Source organism: Camarhynchus parvulus, chromosome 4 (assembly GCF_901933205.1).
Source record: "Camarhynchus parvulus chromosome 4, STF_HiC, whole genome shotgun sequence".
NCBI classification, from domain to species: Eukaryota; Metazoa; Chordata; class Aves; order Passeriformes; family Thraupidae; genus Camarhynchus; species Camarhynchus parvulus.
In genome coordinates, this window is record NC_044574.1 from 38,894,422 (window position 1) to 38,920,705 (window position 26,284).

General features: G+C 41.0%; 1 protein-coding gene across 1 annotated transcript in view; it reads right to left on the reverse strand.

The window, feature by feature from the left end:
- Positions 1-23,036, reverse strand: part of TLL1 (tolloid like 1) — a 126,985-nt gene extending 103,949 nt beyond the window's left edge. Inside the window, exon 1 of the mRNA XM_030947157.1 lies at positions 21,139-23,036. Coding sequence (XP_030803017.1) covers positions 21,139-21,400 — 262 coding nt within the window. The 5' untranslated portion in view covers positions 21,401-23,036. The remainder of the gene's footprint in view (positions 1-21,138) is intronic.
- Positions 23,037-26,284: the final 3,248 nt, after the last annotated feature.

Genomic DNA, 26,284 nt, shown 5'->3' on the forward strand with positions numbered 1-26,284 from the left:
CTTAAAGCAGGGAACAAGTTTCCTCTGTGATAAAGGATGAATCAACTCTCCCCTTCTGTTTTCGGAAAGAATAACAGAGGCAGCTTCCCAGGCAGACTCCACATACCAGGTGCCTTCTTACACAATAAAGTGGATAGAAGAGAGAAAGTATCCTTAGTCAGCAAGGTGCACTAGAGAAAAAGACAGGAGATTGCCCTGGCTAAGAGGCTCACAGCAGCAGCCACCGGGTCTGCAAACTCTGTTGAGTGCTGATGCAATGCTCCCAGTTGCACTCCTGTTTCTCCCAGCAGGTGCCCCAGGTATGCTGAGAAAGAAAGAACCACCTGCCTTCAACTGTCAGAGTTGGTAGGAAAAGCTAAAAGCTGACTTAGGAAGATGTAAGGAATGAAAGATGAATCAGTGCAGCATTTCTCCTCCTGGTTTTGTCTACCATGATCACATCACTGTGCCTGGAAACACCATGAAAAGCTGATTTGCCAACATGCATTAGTAAATTCACTCTTTTTTTAAGTTTATAAGATGTTTTAGGCTCCCTCAGCTTCCTCTCCATACTGAATATTACATTCTAACTATTTTAGTGGTCAAAGGAAAACACTTCTATCCATGGTTATTTTTGAAAATGAAAGCAAGATAATATTTAAACAAAAAAAAAATCTGCCATACACACTTCTGCCATAAATATCTCTAGTTTACACAATAGCTCTGAGACAGCAAAAAGTACTAGTGGGATATATAAAATAGTTGTTTGAAAGGAAACCAAAAGCTTGTGTAGAAGGCATGCTTCAGTAAATGGATAATGTAAAAATTTTTTTAAAACACTTTTTTGTTCAATAATCTTTTTCACTGTTAAAGTTATTAAAAAGCTTTTACATGATAAGTTTCAGCATTCTATAGGAAAAAAAACCTGCTAACTCAATAGGAGGCTGTCATAAATGTCAGTGCTAGGCTGACACAGGACTATTACCTTTTTTTTCCCCTACCATTAATTAAAATCTCAGTATGACAAAATGTACATTGCAAGAGCAAGTGGAAAAAAACATACAAGGACAGCACTGAATGAATCAATTCATTATGCATGTATTCACTACTAAGGTCTTTTTTCTTCTGTTACTTCCCCTTCTAAACCTTCTGATTAAGCTTTACATTAAGTCAGACAAGCTGTCTCCTACGAGTAACGAATATAGGGGTTTTGCTATAATGATATGCCTTTTGGTACACCAGCACTACACTACTACAATTACATTTTCACCAGCTAGATGATGAAGGAAACTTTGATTGTGCTTTCTGTATTTAAAAAAAAAAAACATGGATAAGAGGTGAAAAATGCTGTGAAATGGCAAACACATTTGAAAGTGAAATACGTAAGTAAGCAGACAGTCATGTATATGTGTGATTTTTTTTTTAATACAGAGTGCTGGTTAGCAGCTTAATCACTTGAGAGCAAATGATTTTTCAGCATCAAAAATCACAACTCATAGTAGGGGTTATTTTTTCAAGTTAAAAGTGTTTAAATAACATAACAAGTGTAAGTTACTGGGAAAAAACTTAATAAAAGCTTTTTAACAAATCTAATTTCACATGCATTCATACACTTTTTTCTGCAACTAAGAGGACTTTAATTTGAAAAGTTCATTAGATTAAAAAAAATATTTTCCTTAGCCCTTGCAACATGTTTAATTTCATAGATTTGTTGGTTTCGGGTTAGAGTAGTGTATACAGCTCTAGGTTAAATCTTTGGACACCTGTGAGGGAGGAAGAACAAAGGAATACTCAAAGCCTCAGGGAATTGCCATATTCTCCCTTTTAGCAGAGAGATAAAATCCTGGAAGATTCTGCCAGAGATGCAGAACAGCACCTGCATCCAACCCCATAGCCTCAGAAAAATCAGTGATGTTTTCACTTATTTGCAATTGTTGCTGCTGAATTGGGGCTTGAAGAAGAAACTGCAGCATAAAAGAGCAGATGGAAACCCCAGAACAGCAGACGAAGAACTGCCAAGAGTGACTGAGGTGAAACAGAGCCAAATATTTTTATCAACTCCTAAAAGAAGACGTTTTTGGTAGTGAGATCAGAAGCTGAGCAATCACACCAAATTATGTTCCAACCTGAGAAGAAAGTTTTAGTTTTGTTCGTCCAGCCAGTATAAACAATAAAAGAAAAGAAAAATATAATAGGAACTTTTCTAAATATATTGAACAAAACCAGAGACAACTTTATAACTTGCAAGCTCTAGAAGGGAAGTCCACTGGAAAACAAAATAATACTGGATAGATACACAGTAATTCTGTTTCACAAAAGTGAATGTGGTTTGTAAGATGAAAGTTATTTTTCTGTTATTGCTTTTCAGGGTGTTTTTTTGTGCTGATGGAAGGCAAAGGTCAGACCTACACTAAAGAAACTTTACCTGATTATTCAGAAGTCAGGGTTCAAGCTTTTATTTGTTGCTGTTTCCATTAACAAAACTGCATCTTGGGCAAACCAAAAGGTGATGCCTGGTTCCAGACTACTGGTGCACAACAGCCTGACTCCATGAGGTGCACCCCTGGGAAGGATGTCTGTGATGGGCTGAGAGGGCAATAAAAGCTTTCAGAGACTGTTCAGGAATGAGTGTGTCTGACTAGAAAAGAAACAAACAAAATTGACCTGTCCAAATTTTCTTTCACCAAAAGCAAATTTAAAAGATTGTGTTCCAGCAATATCCCCCTAAAAGATGAAGAGACAGAAATCCTGGAATTCATTAAATACCTCTGTTAAGCATTTTAACAGACAAACCTAAAAGGCTCTGTACATAGACAAGAGCCTTTTAATAATTAAAAAAAGTTAAATAAAATATTTATTGTTTGTCAACAGCAAAACTACGTATTGTCCTGAGTGGAAAAGGAGGAGGACCAGTGTGGAAGAAAACATGTCTTTTGAAACTGAGGAGCTGTAACACTCAAATTTGAACATGAAACTGTCTGGAAAAGTGATCAAACCATAGAGCAGGACCCATATGCTTTAGAATATGCCATTTGTACCAAAACCTGTCCCTGACATGCAAAAAGAGTAACCAGCTGTGTGTGGAACCATTTAACTGGGCTATAACAAATTCTAGCTTTTCTAGGAATTACCCAGCAACTGCACAGCAAAGGCATCATTTTGTTTTCTCTCTGCCATCCAGCTTCTCACCCTCCTACAGCTCGTCCCAGCCTGTTACTCAGTCCCCACCTCTTTTTCCATGCTCAAGCTTTAAGAGGATGAGCAACAGGAACTGCTTTCCACAGTGCCAAACCTTCAGAGTTGCCACAAAGCCTCAGATTTATGGTGATTTTTTCTTACTCCATCCTAATCTCTGTATATCAGGGAACTGGAGTCCCCAGAGAGTATTTTCAAGGGGCATTGGCAGCAGGCAGCACAGGCATGTTGCTTGCTGCTGCTGAAAGCCAAGACACACAGCTAGATCTGAGAGCAAGACCCTAAATGACAGATATGACTCAGAAACAGCCAGCCGTTTCATTGGTTACTTAGCTTCACATAATGCAACTGAAGTGGGTTTTTTGCAGAATCAGAGTTGGAAGGGACCCACAAAGACCAAGTCCAGCTCCTGGTGCTGCACAGGAACACCCTAAGAACCACACCACGTATCTGAAACCACTGTCCAGGCTTGGTGCTCTGACCACTTCCCTGGGGAGCCTGTCCCAGTGCCCAACCACCCCCTGGGTGAGAAATCTTTTCCTAAACTAACCTAAACCTACTCTGACACAACTTCAGACCACTCCCTTGGTTCTATCACTGGTCACCAAGAGCAGAGACTAGTGCCGGGCCTTCTCCTCATGAGGAAGCTGTAACTGCAGTGAGGTGTCTCCTCAGTCTCCTCTTCTCCAGGCTGAACAGACCAAGCCACCTCAGCTGCTTGGAACATTGAAACAATGTGTTCAGGTGACCAAGTAATTTATATCCTTCCGCCTTTATGAACATTTTCCCTAGTACTTGCAGGTCACTCGGGAATGGCTTATTTTGTAATAACGCAAGCTCCTACACCACAAACATTTCTGCAAGTACAGAAAATCGTTTGAAAGACATACAAAGACATACTTTGTTTCCAGGAAAAATCTGCATAGTGCATAGATCAGTAAGCTTTTAAAGCAAGTCATCTTCAAATACAAAGTACCCCCATACAGATTTTACTCCCCTAAATTTAATATTAGTCTGTTCTTTAAACCAGTAAAGTGGCTGGCAAATGTTTCCATAAGATTTTACCTAGACCACATAATGACAGCAAGTTCCCATTTTTCATTTACATTACCAAATTACATTAAACCTTCACAATTAAAAACCAAGTTCATGCACTTCTTGAAGTTACAGTTTATCTATCAAACTGTTTCCGTGTCAACATATACTGCAGCTAATGTTCCAGCACCCTCAGTTTAATTGACCTCATGGAGCTGACAGAGTGAAGTCTTGCTTTGTAACCATATTATGTTCATTTTGACAACACAAATGAAGCAGACATTTTATAACCAAGACTTGATGATGTTTTAGTACAATAAGTATCTCACGTCTAAGTTGATGGTCTAAAAAAATTCAAACTGCCACAGCTACCCAAATACATAAGAATTTAAACAAAACGTCATTTGTATAAGCAACAACTGGAATAAGAACTTGAGAATTATCCCGTTTCTTGCTATTCTTCTAGCTTTGCTGTTGAAAAGAAACTTGACAGATCTAGTCAGGGCAAACTTTAACAATCTCCTTCAGGCGAATATTCTCTTTGGAAATATTTTTAATTCAGTTTATACCTCAGCCTGTGATGCACTGGCAAGCTTTCCTCACAGTCACGTCACTGGGTGCACCAATATTGCATTTTATTACTAGCTATATCCACACCAAATCAATCTATAGGCCAGACTACATAAAGGAACACTACTCCCTCTCACAAACCGGCAGTACCCTTTGTCTACTAAAGACCTACTTTTTCCCACATTAGTGTCAGAAAAACATCAAGAAGAAACTCTGTGCAAACTTTATCTCAGAGAACTCTTTGAGGGGAAAAAAAAAAAATTCAAACATAAGAAACTCAGGAAAGCAAAACTCCATGGAGTAAATCATAGATGTGATATGAAATCCTTAGACAAACGTTAACATAGTGCATAGAGATATTAAACAGCTAAATAATATGATGATATGCAATAGTGGTAAAACATAAATACACTCAAGTCTTTAAAAGATAAACCTTCAACACTGGACCCAAATCCTTACTTCAGGATGAAAACAATATAAATTGTTGAGCCAAATTCTGTCCTGTTTGAAGGACAATAGCAGAATTTGCTAGTTTATGGCTTTTTCTCAGAAAGAACATCTACATTTAACTATAGGAATACATTTAGACCACAGAAGGTGAGAGGAGTTCCTCTTGCACAAAAATAAAAATATACTGAATTAAAATAAATACAGAATCAAAAGAACTTGGAAATATATATTTACAGTGCCTTCTGCACCATTAGTGTTGTCTCTCCTTGGAGCTCAAAAAATCCTCTTATGAAGGAGGCTGGGGTTTTTTTTTGTTTTTCATTTATCATGTGTAACTACGTAACACCTTTTTAAAATAACTAGAAATTCTTAACTACAGACACTGAAATACACCCATGTTAACAATACAAATCAACATTTCTGCACTGTGTTAGTTGAAATCTTACATTTTGTGCCATGAGTGCAAAGGATGAGGAACTTTTGGTGGCATCTTACCAGTGACTCTGAAAACTGTGGACAGGCACAGAAGTCTCTCCTTTTTCTTCTGAATCAGGAGGACATAGGACAAGGACATCTGGGAGAGACCTCTTAGGTGCAGCAGAAAAAACAGGGTTGTATTGCTGCTCAGAGAGGGGAAGCAATGGGAATAATGAGATCTCCCAAATTTCGGCTTTCAAAATCATGACCTTAATAAACTTCCATTAAAAAGGAACTCTCTGCTTTCCTCCTGTAGCCAACAGATAGAAAAGTCCATCCACTATGCCTCCACTAGTGCCAAGTCTCAGAATGCACAGGTATCAAGGCTGGGAGCACTGATTGTCAGCCAAGGACATTAGAAAGAAATGTCAGAAAGCATTTAGCTGCCTACACAAAGGAGTCTGAAAGTAGACTACAGGATGGGTTGGCATGATGAGCATAATCCAGCACTTCTGCTCCCTTGGAAAAAAAACAGTGACCTCAGCATCAAGCCTGTATGGCACAATTGCATGCCCACAGATGAAGCTGACAGCTGTTTCAGTGGCAGAAGCATTGTTTCACATCACCCTCTTGCTGGTACACCATGGAAGTCATACAGAGTAAATTCAGGAAAGCCTGAACAAGGAACACACACTAAAAACTATAAGACAAACTAGCAGGGGAAAAAACAAGACAAAACAAAACAAGCTGAACAAACCAGAGCCTGATCAATATTTTCTTGTTGAAATACACCAGTGGCATTAAGCATTTTCTGTACTTTTTTCCAAGTGTGTCCAACATTTCCAGCTGGACAGCTGCCTGTCACCCTTGAAAAATGACAGATACAGAACACTAACTATGGTAAGCATTCCCCTGCTCCAGAGAATTAAGAATATTTTTCTTCTTGGATGCAAAACAAGACAAAATTTATTAAACACTGTCCCATATATCTTCTATTTTAGAGAAAGGCTATTGGGAAATGGTGTGTATTTCGCCAAGTTTCCTTTGAGTCAGCTGCAAGGTTCTTACTTGCCAAATGTAGTTAAAACAGAAAGTATAGAAACTGACAGTAACAACTGAATCAAAACTTTGGTGCTGCAGCTTTAATTAAAATCAGAGCTAAGAGAAGATACTGAAAGTTTTGGGGGCTAATATGCATGTTAAAGAAATGTACCAAAGACCAGAAATACAAAAAAGAAAAAATTCTTTAAACTCTTCTCTATGCATAGAAGATGCATCTACTGCACTTAATAAGATGTCTGAAATTTGTTTTATTCTATATACAAAAATCTTTACTACCTTATTTTATACTTTGGAATAAAAGTAATAAAATAATTTTGGCACATAAACAGTAGTTGATGTGCTAAAACTATGTGGGAACAAAACCAGAAAATTAGTTATTTAGTTGAATGCATGTCTAAAAGTGTCTTATTTTACACATGTTTCTGGTAGATTTTACAAGGCATGCTACATTGTTTTCATTGCAGTAAAATAATTTACCAAATATCACAATCCTAACATACTTGCAGTTGTTTAACATCCCATAGAAGCTCAAATTAATAAAATGTAAATGCATCTCTTGGTCTCTATCACAAAAAGAATTTTTCAAGATATACAAAAGGACACCTGAAGCATTACAGTATCCCTGGACTTCCTAAAATTCACTCCACCAGCCCCAAGGAACTACAGCAAGTACCCTCCAGACTCAGGGGGGAGCTGCAGGATTTATTCCGGAGCATGGTGTGGCATGCAGCCAAAGGAGTAATTTAGCAGAGTTTTTGGCCAAGCAGGAAAGTGTTCCATTTCTTCTTCCATTCATTGAGACCCACGAGGAAACTGAGACAGGAAGTCAGGCTTCCAGATAATAGGAGTGTTCCTAATGATGTCCTTTGGCTCACAGCACAGAACAGTTCCTCTATGCTCCCCTTGCTACAACATCTTCTCTCCATATAATTTCCTACTGTAAAGGGGGAGCGACAACAAAAGCTTTTCAAATTAGTTTTTCTTTGCACCGATTCAAAGAGCCTGGTTAAACTACATGGATTATCTGCTTCTTACTGTGTATTAACAACAACTATTTGTTTGCTTTAAAACAGCTGATTATGCTTGGGAATTCACTTTAAAAAGATTCTCCCATTGCAGTGCCTGCAGATAGATAGATAGATAAATAGATATAGATATAATTATAGATATAGATATAAAACAAAATACCAAAACTAACAGTTACCACCATAATTACCCAGTTATCTCTTGACTCCACTGTAATGGATTGCTGAAAAAATACACCTCCAGTAAGTTTCAGTAAAGTGACCCTAAATACAATTTTTTCCTCAGCCTCAAGTTCTGACTTCATTAAGGTGGATGCCACCATGCCATTCATCTCATGAGAAGTAACAAAAGATCCTAAGAGGAAGTACAGCCTGAGTGAAGAATTCAGCCTTATAAGGTTGCAGCACATAAAGCATTTAGTAGTCATACATAAATGTGCCAGGACACAAAAGTCAGATAAAAATGAAAACACTACTTTATCATAAAGGTAAAGAAACCCCAAAACACAGTACCTTCACTGGCTGCTGTGGGTCCCTGCCCAGAGCACAGCTCCCTGCTGTACAGCCCACATCACGGTCTATCCAACTTCCACATCCCACCTGCTGGATCTGCTGTACCCCACAGCAGGATACAAGGCAGTGCTATTTTAGCTATGACAGTCCAAAGAGATGAAATTCAAAGTGTACAAGGAAGGTAGCTACCTTTTCTTAGTCCAATCTCGCAGAAAGAAAAAGCTTAACAAACCTCCTGACACAAAATCTTTACAAGCCAAGGCATTTTAGCAGGTGTAAGAGCTACTGAACCCACAGCAGTGTGCAAAAGCAAAATCAAAAGATCTGAGCAAGAACAATTCATCCATATTTAACTGAACAACAGGTTGCAACAAAATACCACTAGGAATTTCAGTATCTGTATCATTAATCAAAGGGCACTACTTTAGCAGCAGACAAACTACAGAGAGCAGTTTGAGCTGCAGAAAAAAAGCCCTCACAGAAATTTCTGCTGGAAATCATCTATGGTTACAGAAGGTTCAGTAAAGGATAATTTACCTAGCATTTGCATCTCAGTTTTACCTGAGTATCTGGCTTTGCCTGGCAAATAACCCATTCTCTATGATTTCTCTAAGCACCTATCCAGCCTTAAACACAGATACCTGTGACTCCTCAGGCAACCAGCAGGGAGGGAAACTAAAATCCAGAAGTGATTCTCAAGAGGGCAGAAAGGAAAGATGCAGTGTTTGTTCGGCTGTAGCTCCGTAAGTGCAGGAGCAAATCTTGCACATTGTCCTTTCCAGTGGATAGCCAGCTGTACAAAGGGTTTATTTCCATATCAGTACAGCATAAAAGGAATCACAATTGAGGAATCACACAAAGAATGGGAATGTTAACTTTTTTCATTAGCACTTCCAAGTGCATCCAAAATCTCATCTAGGTTTTTGCTAATTTTGATGACACATCATCTTCTTGCTGGAAGGAGAAAAACACTTCTCCACTGATAAAACCTAGGATACTTTAGGTCAATGAGGACAAACCAGATTATGTGAGCAGAAATCAAGGGTCAAATAATTTTTCTTCTTCTATAAGATTATGTAGTTAGAATTAAGGATTACTATTTATGTTTATTTTTGTTGATTTTTTCCTTGTGGCTGTTATTTAGTCTGATCTTGTTCAAAATTAGGAAAGACAAACAAAATATTTAGAAAGATTTGATTATAAGTGTGAGTCATTCAGGAAATTATTCAATTTCTTATACAAACTTGAACCTAGAATGTCTAGATCAATAAATCAGTAAAAATACATTATATGTGATGGAATGCTATACCATAGACCAAATAAATCTAAGACACATTATTAAAAATATCAAAAAATAGCCAAGAAAAATTAATTTTGTCCAAGTTGATAAAGATTGTCATGACTTGAGCTGGCTCTCCACATTTTTGATTTAAAGCACCATAGAATAGCTTGCATTTCTCTCTAACGTTTCAGCTTTAGCTAAAAGATCTGCATATATCCATAAACACATGACTGATCTAGGAGGCATCTTTGTGTTTGGCTCTCTTCCATAATGCAAAGGGAAGCGTGTGTTATAAATTCTCTCTACTCATGCTTCACTTGTGTAGACACACTGACTGTGATCCATCAGCACTACAATTCATATTTTAATTCAGCTTCATCCAAATTAAAGGTATTATGAATGAAAACATCCAAAAGGCTTGGACTAGGTTTCTGTATTTACACCTGCATTTCAGGTGTGAAAATGCTTCATCCCCAAGAATGGAGATTAAAAAACGGAAAAAAACCAGGAAACCCCTCTCCTCCTCTCTCTGCTCTCTACTGCACCTGCAATTTAGTGATCAAAGGATCAAAAAGCTGTAGAAAGTTAATATTTTCATGAAGGGGGAAGATTTTTCTCCTTACTTCTTTCCCTTACCAAGTTAGTCCAGAAAACTTTGTAAATAAAGCCAAGAACTTTCTTCAACAAGAATCCTCAGTCAAATCTAGATTCATTTATCACCTGCAGTTCTCACTCTGGCCATGATTTAAGTTCAACACACTGACGAAACAACATCAGAAAGAAAACAGAAGTTTTCAAAACATGAAAGTAACAAACAATGTGGTTAAATGCAAGATTTGCACAGAGTTAGGCTATGTTGTAAGGTTATTTAGTTCTATACAGCAATCTAGAGCTTTTCCAATCCATCCAAACAACACACAGCTGTGGGGAAAAAAATACTTTCTGCTCTCTTCTTATTTCGCCTTTAACTAATTCTTCAATTTAATAAATAAATGGGAACACTAGTACACCTGTTCCTCCTAGTTTTCCAGAATCTCTTTATCTCCTAGTAGCTTCTGGATTAGAAAATGTGTTAATTTGGGGATATCGCAAATCATTGAAGATTTCAGTGCTTTGATTGTGATTGAAGATTTCAGGGCTTGTCAAACTTCACCTAATGGTACATGATTGACACCAGTTTCACATGCCTGCTGTATTTTGTAACAAATGGCTTCTTGTCTTTGACTTTACATTTCTTGAAATTATACAGATAAGGAACTGTATATGCAACTGCAACCATCATGTTTATCAACATCTTGAGCCATTTATCAGATTGCCCAATTAATAGAGTATTCAGCTGTGACAAGAAGAAACCTATCTCTAAAGGTTGAGAAATTGTTGCAGTAATCAAAATCTAGTCTTATCCTGAAGCTTCTCATAAAGGGAAAAAAGAGAAAATCAGATGCTCTTCAAGCTGCTGGATTTTTTCACACCCCGGTCCAGCAAGAAAGAACCTGTAATCACAAGGTCACTGAATGCAAGATTTCATTATACTCTTGTGTTAGTGATGACAACTACAGAAACTGGGGCAAAAATCCAACTGCCTTCATTGATGTGCCTGCAAAGCGTGTGAGCACATGCATACAAGTACACAGAAGTGAATTAGTCAGCTCTGCTTATTACTTATTCACCTATAAACATTATCTCTAAAGTAACTGGAAACATACTGAGTGAGTCCAATGGCCTCTAGGTCAGATTTACACACAAGTTACCTTGGCATTTATAAGTGGGGAAAAGCAAAAAGAAGAACAGCACCCACACAACCTGTACACATGACTTCAAAGAGCCTCTATAGATAGTTCTACAGGCATCTTTGCTTCCATGGTAGCTCCTTAGGTAGTCAGGTGAGTGTGTGCACACATGTGGTTTATAGATAAACGTACAAGTGCTCCACTGGACCCATAGTGACAATCTACAAACATAGCTAAATGCAGTTTTCTTCTTGTATGCCTGCATACATTCATTTTCATCAGCTATAGTTGGTCAATGTGTTTTCAGTGATATTGAGCTTTGAAATTCATTCACATCCCAAAATAGCTAAATTGCATTTATCTTTTAGGCATGCTACAAGACATGAGTTTTTGAAATCGCACTTAGGGAGGGCTGAGGAACAAAGGAACTGCAGCACTGGACCATATCCAAGGTCCTGTGTTTGACAGCAGTCACCACCAGCTGCTTCGCAGAAAGAAACAAGAATTTGCACTAGGTAGACAGGCATAATCTTGCCACATATTGGGGTTCATCCTTGTTTCAAGCTACTAAATACTGGCTTGAACTCTGAAGCCTGAGCTATATACCCACTTGAAAATCATTATTGTTACCATTACTAAATACCAGCCCCCCAGATACCCCTGCTACCTATGTAAATGTCATATCATATATCCAAACACTGCCTCCATGGAATCCTTTAGCAGATTTCAATTAAAAAAAAAGGTTGCATAAAATCCCTACAGCTCTTAGTCTGTTTTGAATTTTCCACTTCAGAATTAAACAGATTATTAGAAGTAGAAACAAATAGATTCTATTTTATCTTCGTGTATAATTTCTGAAATAGAACATGATAAACATGAACATTCTCTTTCATTTTCTCTTTGCTAACTTGAACATCTTTTTACCCTGTTTTCATTAAACAGTTTTTCCAATAATGCAATCTTGGGGGAATTAAATACCCATGCAAGCCTGGTTCCTCAGTGATTTACAGGCTGAATTAATGTTTTTTGTCTGTGGGTTTGTTGTGGGTTTTTCTTTTACAATTTCTTTTCCATGCATAAAAGATTAATCTCTGTAAGTTACCAGAAGATAATGCAATTATGGCATATCAGTAACAACATAAAAAGGATTCCACGATTCAGTCCTGAATCAATAGTCTTGAAGAGTTCCATAGTTAAAGACTGAGTAGTTTATATTATGACAAAAGGATGGGCTGATGGACATCTCAAAGATCCTGGTAATAAAATGAAGGTCATAAAAAATGGGTAACATGCCTTCAACATGATGCTGGCAATTTTTCATGGAAACACACTATGCTCTTCATTAGAAAAGGGCTAAGCATATTGCCTGAACACAAGATACCTGATTTATCCATTTCCCTATACATTTATACAAGGAATGATGTACAGAATTATAAGTATGGAAAGAGTTGGTAAAGTAAAACAGAATTATAAGTATGGAAAGAGTTGTAAAGTAAAAACAGTAAAGTGTGGCATAACCTACCTACAAATAAAGCTGAAGTAAGAGCACAATTGTAAGAGTAATGTTGAGTAAGGGAAAAAAGCAAGTACAAGTGAAAAAGAAGATGTATGCAAATTTGTTATAAATATAAGGACATTTTACCAGATGGAGAAATTGGGCAGTTCATCGTCATGTTCTCACACCCGCAGAGTTGTTCTAAAACTACTCCTCATGAAAGCAAATATAATTCACTCTGCAAGTAAACTGTTTAAATAAATCTTGATATTATATAAGAACCATCTGAAATTATTGTCTTTGCTTATCTGAATACATCATCTGGAAACATCAGAAGTTCTGCCTTTTGGCCACTCTTTGGATCATCACTGTGCCCTAAGCAAAATTCTTTATCGACTTTTGGGAAAGTGGAAAAGTGTTGAAGGTCTTTAGTGCTACAATGCCCATGACAGCAAGAACACACCTAACTGGCACCTATTAAAATATCAGACACCAATAAAATGGATTTATTTTTGTTTGATAACAATTACACTTGTTATTAGGAATATATTTAGCTGCTGCCATCAGCATGAAAATAACGGAATTCATCTGTGCAACTATTTTGATACAACCTCCCCAGCTGATGTCCTTGTCCCCTCACTTCTTACAAGAACTGATACTAAAGTTCCACCATACAATATTGTAAATTGTATCAGGAATCACAATGCGGCTGGAGAGGTACTGGCACCTTTCAGATGCAGCAATGTGTCCCTGTCACTCAGTTTCTGTAGGAAAAGACATGAAATTCACAAGGGCAGCAAGATAGAGAATTTCCAAAGTCAGATTTCAATGCACTGAAAATTAATTTTAAAATAAATATCCTTCCTTTGCAATTTTGTGTCCTAATTTTTCTGGTTATTTCCTTATCAGGCATCACTTATGACCAGCAAAATGAAGGAAAAAATTCAAAATCAATTCTAGTCAATTATTGATGGACCTTTTTATCCTTAGAGTGTATATAGCAAAGAAACTGGTTTAATAAACACTGCATATCCTATCAGGCATCGTATTTCACACACCTCAAGAAAAAAATTAGGAGTTATTTTAGAATAATATTGATTTTTTGGCACTTTGGTCTTGAGAATCTCTGTTTCTTAATATTGAACAGAAAACCCACAAACCTACATTTCCGAGCATTATTGCTTCGCAAGAGCTATCTGATTGTGCTCAAATATTTTCAAACACCTGATACTCATAGTCAATCAAAATTTGCACTTGCAGACCATTACTCGGGCAAAACTCCCCCCAAAAAGCCAAAAGTAAAAAAAAAAAAGCCATCTGGGAGTGTCTGTTTGAGTGGGAGCTGCCTCTGTAGCAGCCTGCAGAGCAATCACTCACACGGGTCACACACTGGCATGTGTGTGCATATGTCCCCAGCACAGCCTCCACCTTCACACTTCCCAGCTCAACCTGTTCTGCTGTGCCACTATTTATACAAAAGCAAAAACAAAAAAACCTTTTATTTATAAAAAAGTAAAAGCAAATAACCTTTACACTTCAAGTACTTAGAGTACTCCTGCTCCTGTTGGTGAGCAAGGGACTGTCTTCACATCAAATCTTGGTGTTTATGTGCGGGAGCCCAGCAAGAAGAAAGAAGGTTGACGTATGCTGTCTGCATAAACATTTGTAGCTGGATATTTCAGGATTGGCTGTGCAGTGCCTCACAGATCATTGCAGCCCACTGAGCATCCAGCACGAGGCCTCTGAGAACATGCTGGTCACACACAGCCCACTCATCTTTCTCCTCCTCCTCGTTTCCAGCTGTGCTCACAGGTGCCCAGTTTCTTTGCTACAGAGCTATCAAAGCACTAGAGGACAATCTTACAGAAAGCCTGATGATGAGCTAGAAGTTCTATTTGGAGGAAAAAACTGATAATTGTAAGGAAGAGAATAACACATTGAGGGAAGAAAACAAGAAGGAATAGAAGACTGGTCAGGCAGCACAAGGAAAAGCTGAAAAACAAGTGAAAAGTGCATTCAGTAGAGGGGGAATCCAGAAGCAAGGAAACTTGCCATAGTAACAATGAAAGAAATTCTAGGAAAATAAGTAGAAGATACACAGCAGACACAAAGAATGAATATGCATTAAAACACATTAACAGATTGGCCATTAGCTCTCAGCCAAGAAAAATATCCTGACAAGACAGAACTAAAAATACACAACGATTTCTCTAGTCACACTTTCAGTTCTGTTACTCTGAAGAGATGTAGTAAGGAGGTGGAGAGAGGTTGCTTCTGGTTAAGAATGGGGGGTAAGGACTGCATTCACTACTGACTGAAACAATGAGGTTAGAAAGGTCCTAAAGAGGCTGAGAAAACTCTGAAAAACCCTATGAAATGCTGCTCATCAAACTGAAAGCTTTGAAAGGCCAAAACTCAGTTTTGCTCTGTAATACTGCTCTTAGAATTTATCTTTTGTACAGATACATAGTAGAAACAAAAAATAAATACTAGAACATTTTTCCTAAGTTGAAAGCCAGACTATAAAAAGCTATTTCAGTTTAAGCATAAACACATCTTGTCTAAACAAAGACTAGAGATTTCTTCCATTGTTCATTCACTGTTATAAATTTTAGACTATTATAATGAATCCAGGAAGGGAAAAAAGAAGTCTTCCTCTCCACAAAGTCCAATGTGCTTGTGAAAACCAGAAGTTGACTCTTCAGTCTTACAGCTCCTCCATTTTGCAGACCATCTGTCACCACCGTGCACAAGAGACATGACTTTCTCTCCAAAAAGAAGTGAATGAAATTATGTCATAAGCCTATCAACCCTATTGTCCAGAGGGGCAATCAGAATGACATAATGCAGATATCCAGGTGTGGTGAGTGTTTCAGAGTTTGCCTTGGGGACTTGATTCCAAGCTCAATTAGATTTGTCAATTAGCCTTGTTTTGCAGTGATGTAATATTGCTCCTTGCAGGTCACTCGTTCGACACACTGGAGATACATTCAGAAACAGACGCTCATGGAAAGTGCTCTGGACATGAAATTGAGCCTTTGGTGTGGAAGGACATTCACAAAGTTAGAACATAAAACATTTGATGTAGTTTTCCCATAGTTTCATACTGAATTAATCTTTTCAATGAAGCTGAGGAGGAAAAGAACCTTATGTTCTCACAAATCTCTTTCAAAGCTGTTGAGATACTACATTTAAGGGCATAAAAGATAAAGTAATGGTGGAGAATTCTGGGGTGGGGGGAAATATTTAAAAGCTACATTTCTCAGTAGTCTTATTTACCCTATAAGTTTATCCACAGCAGGATGGAAACCAGTTGGGAAGACTATTCAGAAAAGCTTGTTTCTCTTTCAGCTGCCTACACTATGCATTTACTACATGAACAGTCACAGTTCTGTCAGTCTGGCAAGTGATATTAGCAGCACAACCTCTATATTAGTACAAACTGCACAATATAGCTTTAAGAGTCTACTACATCACTGAACTATGAATATGAAAGATCTCTTTTACCTAAATCATGCAACAGATTCAAAATATAAAATCAGAGGTTTTAAGAATTTTCCTATTACCAGAATGCACAATTAGAATGCTTACAACTGAACACGTCCCAGAGCACACGAGGGAAACTAAAATAAAAATGTAGTAGTATAGAATGTTGCTGCTACAACATCAGGAAACAATAGTTAGACTGCAGTTACAGATGACACTGCATAATAATTGCACTCAACATTTACTATCAATCTTTCCTGTTCAGCTATTTTATCAATAAAATATATTATTAGGTTAGATGCTTCAGTGATGCGGGAAATACCAATTTCCCTGCTACATACAGTGCAAACTTTTTTATTATTATTTATAAAAGTGCAAAGTAAACAAAGTAGTTCCTTAGATTCTCACAGGAGGGAGAAATAGAGATATAAGGACAGTCTGTCTTAATTTTCTCTAATTCTCAAGCAGGCAGGCATGCATACATACGGAATTTGTTCTTAGTCAAATAACTGCATGCTAACCAACTTTCAAGGTACAAAGCCATAAATTTAATTGCTTGTTTACAATATTCTTTTTTTTTTACATTTTTGTCTAGCTTCACTGAGGGGAAAAAAAATAAGAGCAATTCATGCATCATTTGAAAGGAAAAAAAATCCCAATTAACTGGGTTTTGGCAGGGGGAGTAATCGAAGCTAATGGCAGTGAAAACTGTAAAAGTTTCAGTGACATTCTCCTTGGGAGAATTTCTCCTAGTACAAGACAAAATTTCTAGTGCAAAAAAATAGGCCCACAAAAGGGAAAAATAATAGCCCAAGGAACTCAATTCCGAGCTTATTCCCCAAACCTTTAACATTTGTTTTAGGAAGTGAAATACCTCACAGAAGAAATGCTAAAAGAGACTTATCTGAGGACAGTCAGCTGTCCAGAGGCTGAAACAGACCTCAGCACTGTAGCTATACAACAGAACTAGGACTTCTTGCCTAATCTCCCACAGTTCATGGTATTTTAATTGGAAAACCACACCAGAGTACACCCACCTTTTTTTATTTACTTTGCTTTGCTTTAGGAAACAAAGTTGTTGAGAAAACAAAACAAAAGCCTTCAAAAAACCTTGAATATCAACTAAGTTCAGGCTATGAACAAGTATTACAGGATGGGAAATTATTTTTCTAGCCATCTCGCTCTCTGCGTTTCTCAGCAGATATCCTGAATAAGTCATAAACTGTGGTAAGAATAGAAAAAAAAAAGAAAAACTTTAGGAATCCACAAATAAATGAAGGTGCATGCTGCAATATGAAAAGTCTGATGATGCCCCTTGAAATCTAACCCAGGATTTTCTTCTTTGGAATGATATCTGATTATACAAATGCTGATCTATGTCCTTAGACTATGGCATTCCCAGTTTCACATCTTCTGGCAAATTGTATCTTGAAGATGAACTAAGAATGCCTTACACTTGAACTCACAACGGTAAACACTGAGGGCAATATCCTGCAGAGAGACACAAGGAAATATCCGAGACTTCAGAAGCCCAGAAACTGTGTTACATCACATCCCGCTGCTACAGTGTGCCAGGATTCTTGTTGGAAGGAGGAGTAGCGTGACCCAAAATTCACACACAGGTTAAAGGTCTGCAGACAAACCTACGGGAAACCACACAGCTCATCAAGTTCTTCTGCACAATGTCAACAGTTTCCTTCCAATGGTTGTCTCCCCAACAGCACCACAGCATTTCTCCAGACCCTTCTGTTCCCTGAAGCTCCAGGGCTCCCAGTGTGCTGACTTTACTACTGAGACTGTACTTTGGGGTTGCTGCATAAAATAGCTGCTGTTTTAGATGCAAATGGCAACATCAGATGGAGAAACACCTCCTAGTTCTACAGGGCATCTGATTGTAAGAATATTGTAAGAAAATGTACTTGTCAGCCTCTATATTATCCTGCACTGTGCTGCTCCTGGGGCTTTTAAGTCAAAGCAACAGGGTGATTCTAGGCACATTCACTAAAATGATCCCTTCCTGTGAAAAAGTTAAAACACACATATAGTACGCATAAAAATCCCCACAGAATACCCGTAAATAACCCCTGAGAGGCTGTCACATTTTGTTTCTGGTAAATTCCTTCATAAAACAGGGAGAAAGGGACCTACCAAGAGAACATTTATTCAACAGAAATAGGTATCTATAAGGAATTGTAACTTTATCTAATTATGGATCTCATGCCTCATGTGCAGTGCTTTCTATCACAAAGATTGCAAACGTAGTCTATGCAGTAAAAAACTAAGCAGCAAACCCCACTCACTGGAGAAAATTTGAATGCAAATAACTTCTAAAATACAGGTGAAACAATCTTGCATCAGCATATTTGGGGGTAGGTCTAACATGTCTAAGATTTGCACTGGTATCACTGAAGTTTTTGAACTAGGTAAAACTATAAATTACTTTGGGTGTTTGCTAAGCTGCAGAAAGTCACTTCTATCTGGTTCCTAACAGAAAACACTGACCCAACTGACCAGCCTGAACAGAGTAAAAAAAAAAAAGCACTTTTACAGGCTCAGCTGCAGGCCCTCAAGATGCAGTAAAAGCAGGTGTTAATGATATCTACAAAGCTTGCATACCTTATCTCAGCAAGAATGCTCTTATTTTATCCCGTTTCCTTGCGCATAGAGTGACACACAAATTTGAGTGTGAACGTCTCACACCCCTGAGTGTGAAGCCTGGCTTCGTCCTTCTATAGGGCCTCACTGTGGAAACCATCCTAATGGCAGAGATCAGTAAACCTACTCCTGGGAGCCCAAAACCCACCCCAGACGATAAGATGTGGGGAGAACACACACTTGGGCTGTGCTGCTACAAGAGGCTGAGCACCCGCTGCTCCCAGCATCTTTGATCAGGCACTTTACAGGCTGAGATTAATGGAGCCTTTAAGGAAGGTCTAGCAGGAAAAGTAAATTGGGAAATACTCTTGGAGGATCAGTTTCATTGATATTTAGAGCTTTCAATTTTTTATTAAAATATGATGGATACATGGTACACACCCAGTGTGCACCATTGAGGCGCATTTTTATTTCTGAAGAACTACCACACACTAAGAAGCAAAAAAAAAAAATAGGTTTTTTTACTGGATAGACATCCTCAAAGTGACAGCTTTTAAGAGTAAGAGGAACTACACACACATAACTCTTCATACACCTACCTACCTATCTCTTGTCCCTGTAGTACCTAAGCTCCCTATACTTGTGAAGCAGCACAAGTAAGAACTTCAATAAAATGTTTCCATGGGCCAAATTTTCCAAACAAATGCTTCTTTCTCCAGGCAAAACAAAGTGATGGCAGAGAATTGGCAATGCAGATCAAATTGCAGTCTCCTACTGTTGTCTTTCTCTCATGCATAACCTCAAAACACTTAGTATCATGAATTATAATTGCTAATTATTCCCACTATGAAACAAGAATCCCACAGCAAACTGAGAATAAACAGGCATTTCTCATTATATGAAATGATGCATATGAATCTTCTTAAATAATTACAGACCAGAAGAAAAGGTTACCAATGACCAGTTACGTATTTGTCAGTGTTAATTGAGGAAAAAATAATGTTTTGATTGCAGTTGCTTCTGTTCTTTTCGAACTTGAACATTCTTCACTTGTAAGCAAGTCAGACCTAACAATTCACACTTAGGAACAAAATATTTTTGTGATTAGAAAAACAGAGCGTCTGCATATTTGGCATATATGTACACCACACATTCTCTTCAATAAATTAAAGAAAACCACATAGATATAGAGAGCACAACCTTTGGCTGAACTAGTTTTCAGAATACAAAATAACTAATTAATGCAAAGGAGGCTGCTAGAAAACTTGAGTGCTTGTTTAACAATAGAGCTGTTGGGAATGGACAACCACTGCTGCTAACCACTCGGGAGGATAAAAAAGCATCACGGAGATACACAAGTCTACTGAAACACCAGTGAACCCAGTTTTTGAGGTCAGTTCTTGTTACTGATAACTCTAATGGGTGAAGAATTGTATCTGGCATTAGAGGCAGCAGTCCTAACTCAGTAGGATAAACGTTCTAGAAAACCACTGTACAAAGCGAGAAGAGGCTGTACCTCAGCACAGCGTGGAAAGGGATCTGTCAGGCACCGAGCAGGCGGGAGGCACCACGGCACAGGCTGAGGAACACCACGGCACAGGCTGTGGAACACCGGCCCGCACACCACCAGCCGGGTTCTGGGAGCGGGACGCGGGGGCCGAAAGCCCGACAGACAGACAGACAAGACAGTCACCGCCCTGCGCAACCCTCCCGCTCGGGAGCCGCGCTTATCGCATCCACCTCCACGGGCCGGCCGGCGCCGAGGGCCCGTCTCGGCCCGGGAAGGGGTGCCCGGCCGGGGAGGGAGCGACAGGTTGGGATAGAAGGCGGCGAGAGGGAGGCGGAGGCGGCACCCGCTCCCGCCGCGGGGGCGGGCAGGGAGGGCCCCGGGAGAAGCCGCCACCCTCCGGCGGAGCCCGGCCCGCCCGCTCCGTGTGCCCCGCTGGTGCTGCGGGGCGCACTCTCGCCTCGACACCTTCGAGCCCCGCCGAAATGCTCTCTGCAACTTGCGCGGGGCCGCGGAGCGCTGGCGGCCGCTCCAGCCCTGCCCGCCGCCGCGCCTCCCCCAGCCCGGCCGGAGACCGTAGGGAAGTAAGTGGGAAGTCCCAGAAAAGCAGGTCCCGGGTACCTTCCCCAGCCAAGGCGGCTGGATGCAGGGCTCCGGCTGCGCTCGCTGCCGCTGCCCCGGGAGGGAGCAGGTGAGCCCGGGACTCCCCCCACACGCACCCCGCGTAAATAAAGCCGAGACAAAGTCACCAGCTGGGGAGGGGGCGGGGAGCTGCATTAGACGTGGAAGTCACTTACCAGCTTTGCAAGGATCCTTATAATCTATCGCCTCGGCTTTATCCTCTTCAGTGAAATCGTAAGTGTAGTCATAATCAAGGCCAGAGCAGGAAGAAGGTTTCCCGCAGACAGTCCACCCGGCCAGCCACAGTGCCATCCTCCAGCAAAGCATCTTCATCCTCCCTCGGGCGGAGAGGTGGCGAGCAGGGCGAGGGTGAACTAGGCGGCCGGCTCTGCTGTCCACGCCGGCTTGGGAAAGGAGGGTAAGGGATGGAGAAACCATAGGTTTTGGGGGAGGTTGGTATTTTTTTCCTTCTCCACCTGGAGGCTCTTCCAAGAGACGGTGCTCCCTAGGTAGCCCCAGTCAGACGGGTGCGACACAGAGTGAGGAGCATGAGCGTCGCTGCCCCCCCTGCCCCCTCGCCGGGGAAAAGTCGCTGGGTGTGTGGGTGGGCGCAGGGGGTGGACTCAGTCCGGGAGATCCTGTCTGTCAGGGCTTCCCCTCGCCTCTGTCAAAACCCAGCCAAACTTCCCGCGGAGGAGGAGGCGGCGGCGGCTGCTGCCCGCGTCCCGCTCCGCGCCCGGCCCGTGCCCCGCTGCGCGCCCGCCGACCCCGGTCCCGCTGGTGCTGCCAGAAGATGGATCCGGGCTGCACATCAGCAAACTACCTCGGGGAGAGGGGGGGAAAGAGAAAGGAGAAAAAAAAAAAGGAGGAAGGGAAGAAAAGGGAGCGGGGAGGAGGGAGAGGGAGGTGGGGTGCACTACAGCAAACCGCGGAGCTCTACTGATGGGAGGCAGCAGCTATGCTGGAAGGAGCAAAGTGTCAGAGTTTCGCCCCCCTCTGCACAAACATTCTAAGCTCTGTCTCTGTCCTGTCCCCCCTCCTCCGTCCCCCTTTAACTTACGAAAACCTTACAGGCAACTAACATACAGTCGTCAGCATCCTGCTTACTTATTCATACAGTCAGGGTCAGGATCCGGGCTGCTTCTGATCTGCTCCCTTGATAGTGTGTCTTATGGAAACACACGCGCATTCACTATACGCCTCTATCTCCATATAGCTTTCTCTCTAGATAAGCAGTGCATGGCATTTAAACAACAACAAAAGGACCGAGATCAGATAAAACAATGCACAGATCGACACCCGGCAGCCGAAAAAGCGCGAGAAAATGGGTGCTGAGGAGAACGATAAGAAGAATTAACTACAATTTAGGAGACAGGAAAATAAATCAGTCTGTATATTTCCCCCTCTGCTGCTGTTGCTTTGCAGTGTTAGCCCCATGAGCTGAAGGGTGGGGGTTAAGGAGCGAGGGGGAGGGGGAAAGAGAAAAGTTTAAGAGCCCACAGTTTGTTTAAAAACAGAAGAAGGCATTATAAAAGGTCCACTGGTCTCCAGAAGTTCAGCCAAGCAGCTGGGAGCCGGTTCCAAAATGAAAGTAAGAACAAACAAACAAACAGAAAAAAAAAATCAAGGCAAACAAAAAGTAAAATTGCAGCATGCAGCAGCGCAGAGATCTTGCAGTCGGGCTTTCCTGCTCACACGTGGATCTCCAGGAAAGTGGTGGAGGTTTATTTTCCAAGCGAAGTTTCCGCGGGAGCCACCGCCCCGCTCCGCGGTGTCCTGCCTCGCCTCGCCCGGCCCCGCCGCGCTTCAGCGCCGAGGCGCCCCGAGCTGCCGCCGGCTGCGCGGGGCCGGGTTTTGTTTTAAAGCCCGAGAAGGGATCAGCGCGCAAAGCCTCATTTCAGCCGATCAACCTGGAGAGGGAGGGGGAGGAGGGGTAGAGATACGTGCTGCTGGAATAAAATAAGATCAAGCGGGGGGGAAAAAAAATGTATACACGTATAGGTAGCTAGAGATCTCCCTGCCTGCCTCCTCCCCTCCCCCGAGACGGGCAGCTCCGATCCTGCAGGAACGCCTGAAACTGTTTCAGACCAAGGTGAGACTTTTCCGTAGCAAACTCTACTCCTCCTCCTTTTACGAGTTTCCATGGAAAAGGGCGGGGGGGACGACGAGGGGCGGGTAGAGGGGTGTTTCTTCTGCTCCCATTTCGCCGGGGTGTCACATTTAACATGGACTTTTGAAAGAGCTGCCGCGAAGAGGCGGCTGCGTCTTTCTCTCACGTCCAAGCCCGCACAGGCTCGCTCTCCTCGCAGCACTTCCCGGTAGCCTTCCCTCTGTGGCAGGGGTGGAAATCCGGAGCCAGTCCCTTCCCCCGGCCGTGCCAGGAGCGCGGGCAGCGCCCCTGTGCCCCGCGGGCCGCCCCAGGTGCCGGGGGGACGGGGGCACCCGACAGCACTGAACGCAAATTCCGGGGGACACACTGTGCTATCGCCGCTATCGAGGGAAGGAAGGACGGGACACAACTTCCTATCGCCGCTGTCAAGACTTATAAAGATCCCCAAAATACGGGGGTCGGGTGGGGGCAAGGTGCAGAGCCTCCTTTCGAATGACGAAAGCTGTAGTGCCTACCCGGACGCTGTGCGTCTGCCCCTGCCGTCCGGCGAATGAAGGGTTAGTGCTCCTATAGATAGGCACTCGCGGCAGGTCATAGCATTAAAACTGGAAAGGTCGGTTAAGACAGAGCTGATAGGTGTTCAACAATATTAAGAAGTCTGGCACCGAGTAGCGTCAGTGTCTTTGAATCATCCATGTGCTTCCTTATATTTTTGGCGTGCAGGTTGTGTCTACATTGCTCCTAACTCAGTCTTTTTGCTGCAAACTTGAAAGCCAAGGAATGGGTAGCTGCCACTGAAAAGGTGCAGCCTTCACTAGGCAATCTTTGTCCCAGCAGTTCAGTTCGCTGTGTTTCATAAAGCCCTCAAAAACCACCACATACCAGATGAAAGAAAAGCCTGAGAAACTTGTGGCCTGCTCTTTTCCCCTCTTCCTCCATATACTTTCTATGACTGGCCGTCTCATACACTTGGAACTGACTCCAAGGAAGTTATCAGAGACCCTTTCTGTCAGTCCCTCAGAGCAGTGTCAGGGCTGATGACTGTCTCTGCTTGCAGTGTCATGGTTTGGCAGGCTCTGTTTTGCTAAAGAAACTAGCCTGATCCAATCTGAAATATGGTTTCTCTTATTTTTTTATGCCTGCAAAGGAGGCAGCTTATTTTGCAGTGTTATTAATTGCATGCTCATTTGAAAAAGTGGATCTCCCTAACCTGGTTTTGTTACTTTGCTTCATATATATACACCTTTAAAAAGCTAATTTTCTTTCCTGTGCCTTTGCACCTCCACCCCAAAAAAGGAGCAATCTCTGTCTAGCAAGCACATGTTTGTCAACAGAGCTTTAGAAACACTGGTTTTGCTGATTGCTTTACAGCCCAAGAAGAGGAATGTACAACATGCAATCCTCAGCATGCCAGTCTCCCAAGTGATGAGATTATTAGAGCCTCTGCAGCAGATTAACTCTCCCAGCAAGGTAGGCACTGACGTCACCTTCAGCCTCAATCTGCCCCGACCTCAGCATCCCCAGCACAGGCAGAGCAGCACCAAGCACTCACAGCCTTGAGGACAGCTGGCCTTGCAGAGCCCTGACTAAGACAGGAAACAAACCCAGAAACGCTAGATGGGAGTCATGCAGAAATCTGGGCACATGAGTGCTGTAACAAATGTGTGTATATGTCAGGGTAAAAGCTGCTTTCTGCTTGTAACCCAGAGCAGCTACACATTAGAATTACTCTTTAAAATATGCATTGCAGCTCTGCAGAAACTATTCGACATTGCTCAGGTATTAATATTCCCATCAGTCACATTAGTAAAAAGCTTTCTTTATATTAAAAGAATTTTTTTCCTAGTAACCAAACTGTTCCACATTAAAAAAAACTTTTTTTCCCTAAGTAACCTGTTAATTATTCAACCTAACTCCTTTCATGATGCAAATTTTTGGAACATTTTAAGTAAAAAATATTTTTTCCTTATCACACATTCATGTCTACCATTCCAAAAAGCTCACAACTCTGATAATCCATCTGACAACACAGTCAATCAAAAATCCATCCTACAGCCGTTTCCAAAGAAACGAATACATAGCCAGGAAGACAGAATGCTTAAGCTGGAAGGAAACCAACCAAAGGAACACAACAACAGCAACAACAAAGCCATTTTCCCTTTTCTTTTAAATTTCCTGGTTTGTGGGTATATTACAGGGACAGAGATAATGGTAAATGTAGTTATGTTAAAAGTGGTGGTGGTATTTTTATATATATATTTATTTATTGCTAATTTTTTCTAATCCAGAAAGCTGGAGGCTTTTCAGCTCTTCCTACACAAAAAAGAAACAACCAAAACCAAAAAAACTTTAAAAAAGGACAAGTATGTACAAAAGACAAACACAATCACAGAACTAAAAAAAAAATACATATGAAACATCGTTGCTCACACCTCCTCCTCCTCATTCTTTGGCTATCTGTCTGCTGCTTAGGCCTCCATCTAGTGTGGAGTTTTAGGTGGGTGGACACAATGGGCTTATTCACAAACATCAAGCTCAGCACATGCCTAAGGCTTTGAAGGCTGAAGACCGTGGTGGGTCAGCTCCTTGGGACCAGGACTCATGGGACTTTTCAGGAGACTAAAACAGAGAAGTTCTGCAGAAGCTGGTTACCTTCCTGCCTTATCTCCTGAAAAACATATTTACTCTGAGGTAACTAGAGCACTTCTGAGACAGCTGTAGTTATGTTTAAGTACTTTCCCACTCCCCAAGTGGTCATCTGTAGGGAAATGCTGAAGCTGAAAGCGCATTGTGACAAATAAAGTGTCTACAGTAACAAACACACACGTACACAATTGTGACACTATACTGAGTGAACCACATAAACTAAAATTAAACTTTTGAAGTTCAAAATCAAGCACTCATGATCATAGCAGCGAGCTCACCAGAGAAACCTTATGTCTCCCTTCTCTCGAACATGTACTCATATATTATGAAAGTTGCTCACTGCATGTTCACATACAATTTTTTCCTACAAACCTCTGTGCTTAATTAACAAAAAGCCCTTCAATGTTATGTTTTCTGTTTTACTTTTGAAAGCATGCCCCATGCTTTATTCATTACACATTTACTCTGATTCTGTTCTGCATACAGAGTTATTAATTTCCTCATGGGCATTTTTTGGAGCTTGTTGCTACAGTATTCATGGGCTTCAAAATATTGACTATTTTAGT